The 11157-nt window shown below is 33.8% G+C and overlaps 2 protein-coding genes across 3 annotated transcripts in view; one reads left to right on the plus strand and one right to left on the minus strand.

Moving 5' to 3' along the window:
* The first annotated feature begins 4260 nt into the window (after nucleotides 1-4260).
* Nucleotides 4261-8086, plus strand: LOC108686826 (galactoside 2-alpha-L-fucosyltransferase 2-like). Of its 2 annotated transcripts, none has more exons than XM_018192309.1 (3): nucleotides 4261-4547; nucleotides 6595-7292; nucleotides 7457-8086. In XM_018192309.1, the coding sequence occupies exons 2-3, from the start codon at nucleotides 6820-6822 to the stop codon at nucleotides 7995-7997; spliced, it is 1014 nt and encodes a 337-aa protein (XP_018047798.1). In that variant the 5' UTR covers nucleotides 4261-4547; nucleotides 6595-6819; the 3' UTR covers nucleotides 7998-8086. The 2 variants fall into 2 exon arrangements, with proteins under 2 accessions (XP_018047798.1, XP_018047799.1); XM_018192310.1 differs by lacking the exon at nucleotides 4261-4547 and adding an exon at nucleotides 5024-5063.
* A 1937-nt stretch (nucleotides 8087-10023) lies between these two features.
* LOC108686824 (growth arrest-specific protein 8-like) overlaps nucleotides 10024-11157 on the minus strand; it is a 4277-nt gene continuing 3143 nt past the window's right edge. Inside the window, exons 4-8 of the mRNA XM_018192306.1 lie at nucleotides 11026-11157; nucleotides 10764-10931; nucleotides 10612-10698; nucleotides 10317-10526; nucleotides 10024-10239 (exon numbers count right to left, since the gene is read on the minus strand). Coding sequence (XP_018047795.1) covers nucleotides 10024-10239; nucleotides 10317-10526; nucleotides 10612-10698; nucleotides 10764-10931; nucleotides 11026-11157 — 813 coding nt within the window. The remainder of the gene's footprint in view (nucleotides 10240-10316; nucleotides 10527-10611; nucleotides 10699-10763; nucleotides 10932-11025) is intronic.

The raw sequence follows: 11157 nt of genomic DNA on the forward strand, positions 1-11157 counted from the left end.
CATCACCAAAATTTGGACAAATCGAATTTTTTTAAACAAAATGTTTTTAATGAAAAATTAAATATTACAAAAAATACTTTTATGGCATTTGGGGGACAAGGAACTACCTGTAGAGTACAATTATTCGATAGCTTGAATGACGGCCACTATTCTCGGTCTGAAGCATTCGTATGCTGTAACGCATGTAGCGCTGTCCATGTCGACGAATGTTGCCTCAATAGCGGTTAATTGCGGTCAATAGCAGTTCTTAATGACGTCACATTGGGGTGCCGAGACTTGTTTGAACTACACTCCATATGTAGCAGTCCAAGGGATTTAAATCTGGGCTGTTGAGAAGTCAAAATGGGAGCCAAGGAAAGCACCTTGGCAGATGCTCAAAGAGCATTTGTCGCATCTTTAATGTGTACGATTTGTATCGAAAGTCTTCCTCAGCAATTAGACGCATTGTTGGCTCGCTTACATCAACAATCGATGCTAATTTTCGCAACGATTGCCCTAGATCATCGAAATCAGTGCTTGAGCCCTTTCAATGACTGCAGTGCGTCTTTTCGACTGATTCTTTCTCGTTGACGTACTAGAACCTTCGTGGATTTCTTCTAAAGCCGTATATTTTGCATCATAAATGTCATAAACGGTTGATCTCGGGTATCCAAAGAATCGATATTTCCGTTGCTAAGCGCCCAGCGTGAAGACCTTCGATCGCGACTCTTCTTCGATTATATTATACTTCGCACTTGGTTTTAACATCGCGGTCATTTTGAGAATGATTGTTTACTAGAAGCATCAGGCTTTCTCGAATGCCAATAACAATCTCTGACAGAGGCACAATATAGCGGAAAATTTAAATTGAAATTTGTCCGGATTTTGGTGACGCATCCTGTATATATAACATAAATCAATCTACAAGGATTCCTCACCATTCAAAAGAAATTTGAAGATGACAGGGCAATAAGAGCCTAGTCAGAAATGATAATGGAATCAACATCGATTCGATGTCAATTCCATTATCATTTCTGACTTGGAATCGGCGCAAATAATATACAGATATAATACAAAACTCTTTATTACAATAATGTGCTTACATGTTTTGGCTCATTTTTGAAACCCTTCAAAGACATGAATCACCTTTATAAATACAATGTATACGTAATAATAACTATAACTTTTGTCATAGTGACACAAAAAAATCCGCTACACAAAAAAATCCTGTGTCAGAATTAAACTAGATGAATGTTACAAAGAAAAGAATAATTTTTAGAATATATCAGAGATGAAATTTGGAAAACTTCAATAAATTTAATTCACAATGAAATTAAGGAAGCTCATCACGAACATAAAACACCATATCGCAAACAATAAATAAACAATTATCTGGTCAAAAACTAGTTTCTGATATATTGCCAGTAAATGTCAGATTCACGTAAGTATGTTACTTTTTAATTTTAATTAAAATTTTTTAAGTTTAAACTCTAAAGATAACTTATTATTTAATTTAATAGGTAAAAAGGAAATTAGAAAACGATCGATAATCAAGATAGGAAAACTTCGTTACTACACTAGGACGACACTGATTAAAACAAAAACAAGTCGACATTTATAGCTCGTCAATAATCGGAAAAGTTTTGGGAAGCCCCTTCACGTCTGTCTGTAAATTGAGTCCATGCGTCTCCTGATGTATAATATTTCCGAGACCAATATTTTATTATATTGAGGTTCTTCGTCCAAAATTACAATGTTTTCCTAGTCGAATTTATGAATTTCTTGCAACCGGTGATCGGTTATGGCCAAATGGTAAATGGATTCCACCGGATGTGGTTCCGTGATTCTGGACTTCAACTGTTTGCTCATCTATCCCACATAACTCGCGTCGCAATTCTTACGAGGAACTTTATACACAACATCCGTCTTCACATCATGCAGCAGTGAATCCTTATGCACTTTAATGAGTTCTCGCAATTTATTATTATTATAAAACAATACTTTAATATATGATCGCTATTTAATCTATTTGGTAATTACAAACATAAGGAACAGTAAACTATGAAGGTCGTGTAATTTCCGTTTTTACTTTTTATGTTATTAGACCTAATAATGTTCTTCAGACAATTATTAAAAAGTATTAGTATGGGAAAAAATTCGTGGCGTTTTTTTAATGCCATCTAACGAGAAAAACGCCACGAACTTTTTCCCATATCTAATATAATCGAAAAGCTGCGATCATCGAAGGCCTTCGCGCTCAGTAACGGAAATAATTTTCTGTTGGGTTCTTTGGATATCCGAGATCAATCGTTTATGACGTTGTGGCAAAATATACAGCTTTAGAACAGTCCAACGAAGGTTCTAGTATATCAGCGAAGAAGAGTCACTCGAAAAGAGGACTCTCGCAGTTGTTAAAAGGGCTCAAATGCTTTCGGATGACCCAGAGCAATCGTTGCGCGTTCTAATGAATATAGTGAAGCTATGGATGGAAACTGGCGTACGGAAGGCCATATGTTTTTTAGCAAGACAATGCATTGACTCATACGAGTCATTTGATTCAAAATTGGCTCTCAAACAACATCGATATGTTTTGGTCCAAGAAATTCTGGCTTCCCAACGGATTTAAAACCCTTGGACTATTACGTATAGAGCGTAGTTGAAAGGGTTACAAACAAGTTTCGGCATCCCAATATGATGTTATTAAGGACTGCTATTGAGGCAGCATTGGTCGGCATGGACAGCGTTATATTACAACGTGCGTGCGAACGCTTCAGACCAAGAATAGAGGCCGTCATTCAAGCTAATGGAGGATATATCGAATAATTGTGTTCAGAGATCCCCCAAATGCCATGTAAAAGGATTTTTTATAATATTTAATTTTTCATTAAAAACATTTTATTAAATTGAACAATTTAAAGAAATTGTTCAATTTTTCCGGATTTTGGTCCGGATTTCTATGTACCCTGTAGAAGCTAAAAGGATCTTCATTTAGAATATAAAAAAAAACTTACATTTATTCATAAAAAAAATTAAAACTAAGTTACATTACAAAGATGATCGTTCATATTTAATATTATTTAATATTAATTGCAAAATTTTTCTAATCTTATGAATTTGGGATGCGTGCGTACGTACGTGTACGTAGGTGTATCACATTTTATTTTGTGTGTATATGTGTGGATTGGAGAGGAAGATAAGATTATTGGGAATTGGAGGCGAGGAAGGTGATGCAGGATACATTGGGACTAAATATAAGGACAATATAAAGAGTGAAATTGTCTGGGATGTACACGGTCACCATTCTATCCTCTTCGTTAGAGGGGGAGGAATAGAGTCTGAATAGGTGATCTAAGTCAATTGATATCCCAGTTAACGAGAATGAATTGAAATGAATTGAAATGAGTTCAGATTTTCAGAAATATTGATTCATGTTAAAATGAATGCTTTTCAATCCTGAATGCATTTTTATTCATTTACAGGAATTGTATAGTGCATATCTCTATGCCTTTCAATCTAAAAATAATATTATATTATATTCGTAATACTTTGTATGCACGCTGCTCAATTTAAAATTGTGAATAGGAAATGCAGTTTTTCAATCTAAAAATAATATCAGTCATTTCTATGCATCGTGAATACTGCTCAATTCAAAATTCTGAATAGGAAATATATAATACAGTTTAATCCACTTGAATAAAAAAAAAGTTTTTTTTTTATTCAAGTGGATTAAAAAATGGATCACAAATGCTACTTAAATTATTCAAAATTATAAGTAGGAAATTTTTCGTTTTAATCCAACTAAATTCAAAAAAGTTGTAACGTAAAAATAATTTAGCTATATTCTTTTGTTTCTCTTTGATAAGTAAAATGAATGATCGATGTGAACACTCGCAAACCAAGTCGAACATAGCCCGAATATTACGCTGATCGTCAGCCAAGCGATATTAGAGCAATATTATAAAAATTGCTTATATTATCTAATAGAAGACACTTTTTAATTTATACTCATATTTTTAAAGTTTTATTTTTATTTTTATTTAAGAAAATATTATCTAAAGTAATATGTTGATCGGTGACTTTCCTTTATTTATGTGCCGTTGCATGCTTTCAACATGACGTTTTCGCGATCTTCGCAGGAAGCGCAAATTACTGACGGGTAACGACAGATGGCAGTCTCGGAAAGGCGCCAACAGAAAATTAAAAATCTATACGTATCACGGCGCTGGTTGTGGGGTGAGTGACGTCACGCTCGCCACCCCCGGGAGAAAACATCCCCGATGAGAGGATGGCACTGACAGCAGCTTGCCCCCGTTCGAGCTGGACAGTGCCAGATGGTGCATGAAACTATTCCGGGTGTCACTACATCGTAGAGGAAGCGAGAGTGCGCGAGGCGATTGAAGTGAGCGTCGCCGTCCTGAAGGTTGTCGCGGAGCGAGGACAGCGACAGCGAAGGTGACGGCCGGGGTGCAACAAGCGTTCGTGCCGGGCAAACATGAGCGAACCGAACCCACGGCTGGTTGCGAGGCTCGACCTGTGCGTCGCGAATCGCGCCGAGTTCGCAGGAACAGGTGAGTAGAGAATTTTATTCACGAGATTGATTCGATATCACGGAGATCAAGCTTCCTGGAGCTAAATTCGCGCCGGGAAGATGAGAGTTTTTAAAAGGGCAGAAGCTGATTGCGAAGACATTGAAATTGATTTATCATCACCATCCTGTTCTCACTTTATCGCGAATGCTTTCCAGCAAGAGAGACACAGTATAACAGTGATCATTTCATTTCTATTTAATATTGACAAACAATAATAATTCACTGTGTTACTTGCTGGAAAATACCCTAAGTATTGTAATTCTTGTATTGTCTTAAATGTGAGAGAAAGAAAAGTAGAAGACATGTTACACACACACTTCTCGATTTCTATTGCTGCACAGGAAACTAAGAGACTTGTAACATTAAACATAAGATCTACTTATTGCGTTTCTTGAAGGTTTCTGGCTCTCCAATTGATCTCGACGAGCTGCATACGTCGCTTTGATGGTAGCAGAAGAGAATGTGTGTCATGCACGCAATTTTTATCCTTGTGACGTAAGAACTTTGAATATGCATATGTACGCGAAATTACAAATTTACAGATTTTCGAGAGGATTAATGTTTGCCAGGATTAATGTTTGAGGGGCTGCAACAAGATTAACTGCGGTGCAATTTTATATATTTGAAAATTGTGAAAGATCGATGCAAAAGAGATATAAAAGATTATATCATAATTTTCGATGTGCAATTGGATTTCTCTTATACACATTTTTCTTTCAATCGCTCTAGCAGTTCCTAAGCCACCAGGCATCATTTCCCATAGTTTCGTAATATTATTTAACTCTCCGTGAGTCAACATTTTTTTCACTGCTTTCTTAGTCCAACTGGTGCCTGATTGTGTTTTTCAAAGTGTCTTTGGATTATAATAAAATCTGAAAAAATTTCAATGATCCAAAATTTTTTACTTTTTTTGTGTATATCTAAATTTGAGATAAAATAATTTAATAACTTAAATAAGACAGATCAAAATTAGAGCCAAAAATAATTAAAAATTAAAAATTCGACTGAGTCTTCAAAGCTCCGATTGTACTACGGAAGATTAATGTATCAAGTAGAATTTTTTCATATTTAAAAATTTTCAAGATAGAAAATTTATGTCATTAAATATGACGGTATAATACATTTCATTTTTCAAAACTTAAGAATGCCGTAAGGGATTTTATGTCCCGCATACTCTTTTCATCCACTTATCATTCCATATTAATTATGCTCTTATTAACATCATTTAGACATAGCTGCTATATTAGTTGCGAAAGACAAATTATTGCATGGTTTACATCGAAAATCGTGTTCAATAAATCATTAGCTGTCTCAATACGATTTACTTATTATAATTTTTTTACAATTATGAAACCAATATTACATATATATGCCAAAATCGCTGCTTGCATGAAATTTTATTCGAGCTTTGCATAGTAATTGTGTGTTAGCCATGTCCTTTTTCTGAGAATTATTTGAAGAAGAAATAATTTAATTTGTCTGAGAAACGAATTAAATTATGTTTAAACTTGATACATTTCTATGGATAGCGATTATGCACATATTGATCAAGACAAAGGGTAGGATATTTTAAAACGAAATATAGAGTGCAATTATAAATATGGAATGGAACGAAATATGGAGTGCAATTATAAAGAAGAGTATTAGCTTCAGACCTAATGCGATTTTTATAATTCCATGTAATTAAAATTTCTGAATATATAATTTAACGCTTCCTATTGTGAGAAATGTGATTTCTTATAATATAAAAAGATTGAAATGAATTCATATCGTTATCGTATCATATTAAAAAGATTTCTATAATTTTCTATTCTTATTACTGTTCTATATTACATAATTGTGTCTCGATTATAATCTTAAAATGACGCGTAATGTTCAATGATACGTTATTTTAAATATGTGCTTGAATATTCTTAAAGTTATCCGTAATGTAATCCTAAGATATTATCCTAAAGTATTGTATTTATATATTAAAGTAAACTGTATACATTTATCGTTCATTAATCGCTCATTTATTGTTGCTAAGATGTACGTCGGAAAGCAAAGGACATGGCACACCTGTAGATACGAAATGCCGGACTAGCACGAGAAGCGAGCGGCCGACCAGTAGAGGCAAGCGAGAAGCAGAGCAAAGTAGTGACAAGGGAGTAGAGAGTAAATACGTAGAGTGAGGGAGAAAAAGTGAACGATAGAGAAAAAAGAACAGCATCCCATCGTTAAAAATTTGCGTGGCGCAAAATTAGCAGAGAGAATGAGTCACGCTCAACAGCATGTGCTTGCGAGCGCGATAGTCCTCGCGATGTTAGTGGTATTCTGCATCCACGTCTTCCTGTTTCCCATGTACACATCGACCCCGCCGGCACGTCACATGAAGATCTTCGCGTATGAGCAAGCACTCTGTCGCACGAACTTGAAGAACAACATCCGTATATCGGCGTCAGAATTGCGCAACAATCCTTGTCCCAAATATGGCATAGTCTCGGCGATGCAAGGTGGTAGACTGGGTAACCAGATCTGGGAGTACGCTTCTGTGTGGGCAACCGCCCGGAGAACCGGCCTAGAGCCATTCATGCCGCGTTGCATACTTAAGACTCTGGAAGAGCACTTTGAAAATCTCAGTATCCCGCCACTCAGCTACATCGGTAGATGTACTCTAGACGTTGGCCAGATAGTTAATTCACTCAGTCAATGGAACAGTACCGAGCAAAACATCATAATACCTAGGTATTTTTACCTCAGTATTTTTAGAGATTTCACAGCACAAACTATTGTGAAATAAATACGTAAATAAAATTATGCAAAATAAACAATAAGTTTCTCTTAATCTTTTTAAAAATATAAAATTTTATTTAAATATAATTTAAATAAAAATTAATTTTTTTTTTCAGACATGCGGCTTATTGGTCTTTGATACTGGTCTGGCTAGATGACGTACGACGAGAATTTACATTCAAACCGAGTCTAAGGCTCTACGCAGAGAAAGTATTAAAACGCGTGGCAGAAAAATTCAACTTGTTCTCGCCAACCTACGTCAGCGTACACGTACGCAGAACCGACTACGTAGATTACCTTTGGCAAAAGTTGAAAACGCGGCCAGCGCCGGTAAGTTACTATTTGTCGGCGATGGATTACTTCGCTGGCAAGTACAGCAACGTGATCTTCGTAATAACGAGTGATAATATCGCTTGGTGCAAGTATAACTTGCGCAGCAAACGTCACCGAATCAGCTTTGTATCAGAAAATGATGGCAAAGGCCCGGGGAAAGATCTGGCGGTTTTGTCCGCGTGCAACCATAGCATAATAGATTACGGTACTTATGGCTCCTTTGGAGCTATTTTGGCCGCCGGCGAAACCGTAGTTTATAACGTAACAACATACTTTTCTACGTTGATTGCTGACGTTCTACCAAATTGGAGGATAATGAGTTAAACGAAAAAAATTAAATAATCCGTAAAGCAAACAGAACACATTTATGTTACATCGTATGCGCACATTTTTTGTAATACATAATCTTTTCGAAAGGCGATAAATTATTTCTTGGAAACTTTTAATTAATTTACAAGTTTCTGTAAACTTACGATTCCTTTTCAATACCAGTAAAGTACAAAATTTGCAATTCAGTGTTTAAATTAATTAACAATTCTTATCAGACCGCAGACCAAGTGTGTACAAGCTACACAGATAATCATTGTATATTTACATCTGCTAACTATGCAAATATGGTAATTTTGAACTACTTGAAAGTGTACCTTGCCTTTCTCCTATCTAGATAATATATATGCTCATATATTTTCCCTTTATTTATCATACAAATGCGTAAGTATCTCGCTAGTAGTAAAATTAAATGAAAGTGTGTTGCTACATCACATCAAAGTTGATATATATAAATGCATCATACTGCTTAACTATATGAAGCATATATTATGCTTTCATTTAAATTTAATGTGCGCACAACAAGTTAGAAATCGATGCACTTATAAATGTAGCGAGCGAATTTTTCAAGGAACTCGAGGAAAAGATTTACAATGGAACAATGGACCACTAATATCTAAAATTAAAAACAGAGGCTTATTTTTTCTACGACTCTGATACATACTTGACACGGCCGTAAAAATTTAATAAAAAAGAAAAAAGCGTAGATCGGAGTTCTTTCCAGATAAGGTGGTAACCAAACGAGCCTAATTCAAAGAAAAAAAATACGCGTACAGATAAATTCTAAATTTTGCAGTGCTCAGAATTATATCCGATTAATCTCTTAGCATTTCACGTAATCTTTTCCGAAATCTGGATTTTTTATATATTATTTCATAATTTCATAATTTGTGTAATTTTCTATGTAGAGCCTAGTTGTGGGGTTTCAAATTTGATTGATTACACGTTTCAATGTGCATTTCATATCGTAGTAAGCGTGTAACATACACTTCACAGACACGAAACCGACATATTGACAAAACCATCTATAAATCTTATAATGTACAATGATTTCAACTGTGATTCTATTTCTTATTGTGCCAAAATTCTTAATATACACATAAGCATATATATAAATATATATGTATAATATATATATATATATACACATCTATATATGTATTATAAAATTATATCTATACAAAGTGTTGTATAATATTTACAAATCTGTGAGCAAATGATAAATTATTTCTTCACTTAACCGTAAAGTATTATAAAATGGAAAAGTTTACAGACTATTACTATTATTGCGTGAGAAACGAATGGGGAAATATTTTACACAAAGCCAGTGAAATTTATTAACCATGTGACCTGATGTATTTGACTTACAGTGTTTTACAAGTTAGACTATAGTCAGTGTCTAATATCTATATGTTAATATCTATATATGAATGTTTTCAATGTATTTGTGCCTGCCAGTTGTTGAATATTTAACAAGATGGAGCATAAAATGGAGTTATGCAATTAGTAATAGAAATGAAAATATATAAGCTGAATATATACGATTTCGGATTTTTCATTGCCAACATTAACTGCGACAAGAAATATGATTAGAAGCAAAAGCATAAATATGTTGAATAATTACTGAGGCTATACAACTTCCAGGCATAATACGATCTACTCTGTACATTCTCTGTGATAATTTTATGTAATTTTTGAAAATATAACGCATAAGCTAAAGTGTATTTGTTTTACAGAATAAAAATACTCTGTGTCAAAAAATTCTGTACATATATCGATCTTGCTCAAAAATAACATTTCAAGTTTTTCCAAGTTCATCGCTAGGTGTATTAAATGCGCGTATTATCAAATATCCTATACAGTACTAAATACATATCAAATTGTACGGCTTACTAAAAACTTATTATCTCTCTTTCACTAAAATCTATAAAAAGTAATGATAAAACACTTGTCACAATTTTCTTAGACAAGACAATATAAAATTTTCATAAAATCGATTATATATAAATATTTTTAAAATGTATTACTGATTTGCGGTAACGAGACCAGCTGGACCTAAACCCAATTTCGCACCATTTATCTTCATTCTCAAAGGTTGAAATCCAAGTTCAGTTTTGGGAATTCCATATTCTTGCAATTTACTCTCATAAACTGCTAACAAATCGTCATGTGCTTTACATACTTTTGCTAATTCATATTGTAGGTCTTGTATTGCAGTATTTTTTCTATTGAGCATATCCTACAAAGAAATGTTGCATTATTATCATATTCGTATTTAATTCACATAATTGTGATAAGATTGTATTTAATGTGTACCTCTAATTTTTTATTCATATTAACCACTGCCGCAGGATCTAATTGAGCAGCAGCTAACACTTCGCTAATCTGCGCTTCACGTTGCTCTAGCAAATCCGATAACTTTTCTAATTTTTTTTCTAAGAGTACATTCTTTAAACCCGTTTTTTGTTGCAGCTCAAATATAGCCGACACAAATCTAGAATGTAACTCGTCTCTTTCGGATTGGCACTAAATAAAATATATTAGAAATATTTTATAAAAAATAGTATATGTATGTTTTGAAAATGTTATATGTATTGTTTAAATATTTTACTTTTTCAAAACGCAGCTCGAGAACTTCATTTTCCCATTTTAAATTTTCTAAATCCTTCATCACTACGGATAATCTTCGTTTTGTGTTCTGTAATAATTATTAATTCAGTTTTTCATAGCGCTATTATATAATGATATGTTTTAAATACCAACAACTAAGCATTGCTTGTCTTTCTCATAATTTGCAAGTTGACGATTAAGTTCGGTAATCGTTTCCTGCAAAGCTTTCAAGTCAGTCAAATATTTTTTATTTTCTGTTGTTAATTCTCGTACTTGTTTCTTCATACGTTCTTCATTATTTTTCATCATTTCCATTTGTTCCTATTAAAAGATAATCTACGTTAATTGAAAAATTATCGATTCTTATTTTCCGTGACTCTATAATTGTAAAATTTATAATAACTATAAAGTTCACCTTTATACTCTTAATTAACGATAAATTATTCAGAGTGATATCATTGTAATAATTTTTCATTTCGGTAAATGCATTCTCGTGATTCTTTATCAGATTCGCAATTTGCGCATTCTTCCTCTCCTCTACTTCAGT

This window comes from Atta colombica, unplaced genomic scaffold (assembly GCF_001594045.1).
Source record: "Atta colombica isolate Treedump-2 unplaced genomic scaffold, Acol1.0 scaffold192, whole genome shotgun sequence".
In the NCBI taxonomy this organism is placed as follows: domain Eukaryota; kingdom Metazoa; phylum Arthropoda; class Insecta; order Hymenoptera; family Formicidae; genus Atta; species Atta colombica.

Bases quoted from the DNA above. Each gene is read 5' to 3' on its own strand.
- LOC108686826 (XM_018192309.1), top strand. From the start codon at position 6,820: ATGAGTCACGCTCAACAGCATGTGCTTGCGAGCGCGATAGTCCTCGCG. The intron at 7,293-7,456 runs GTATTTTTACCT...TTTTTTTTTCAG, and splicing joins CAAAACATCATAATACCTAG to ACATGCGGCTTATTGGTCTT.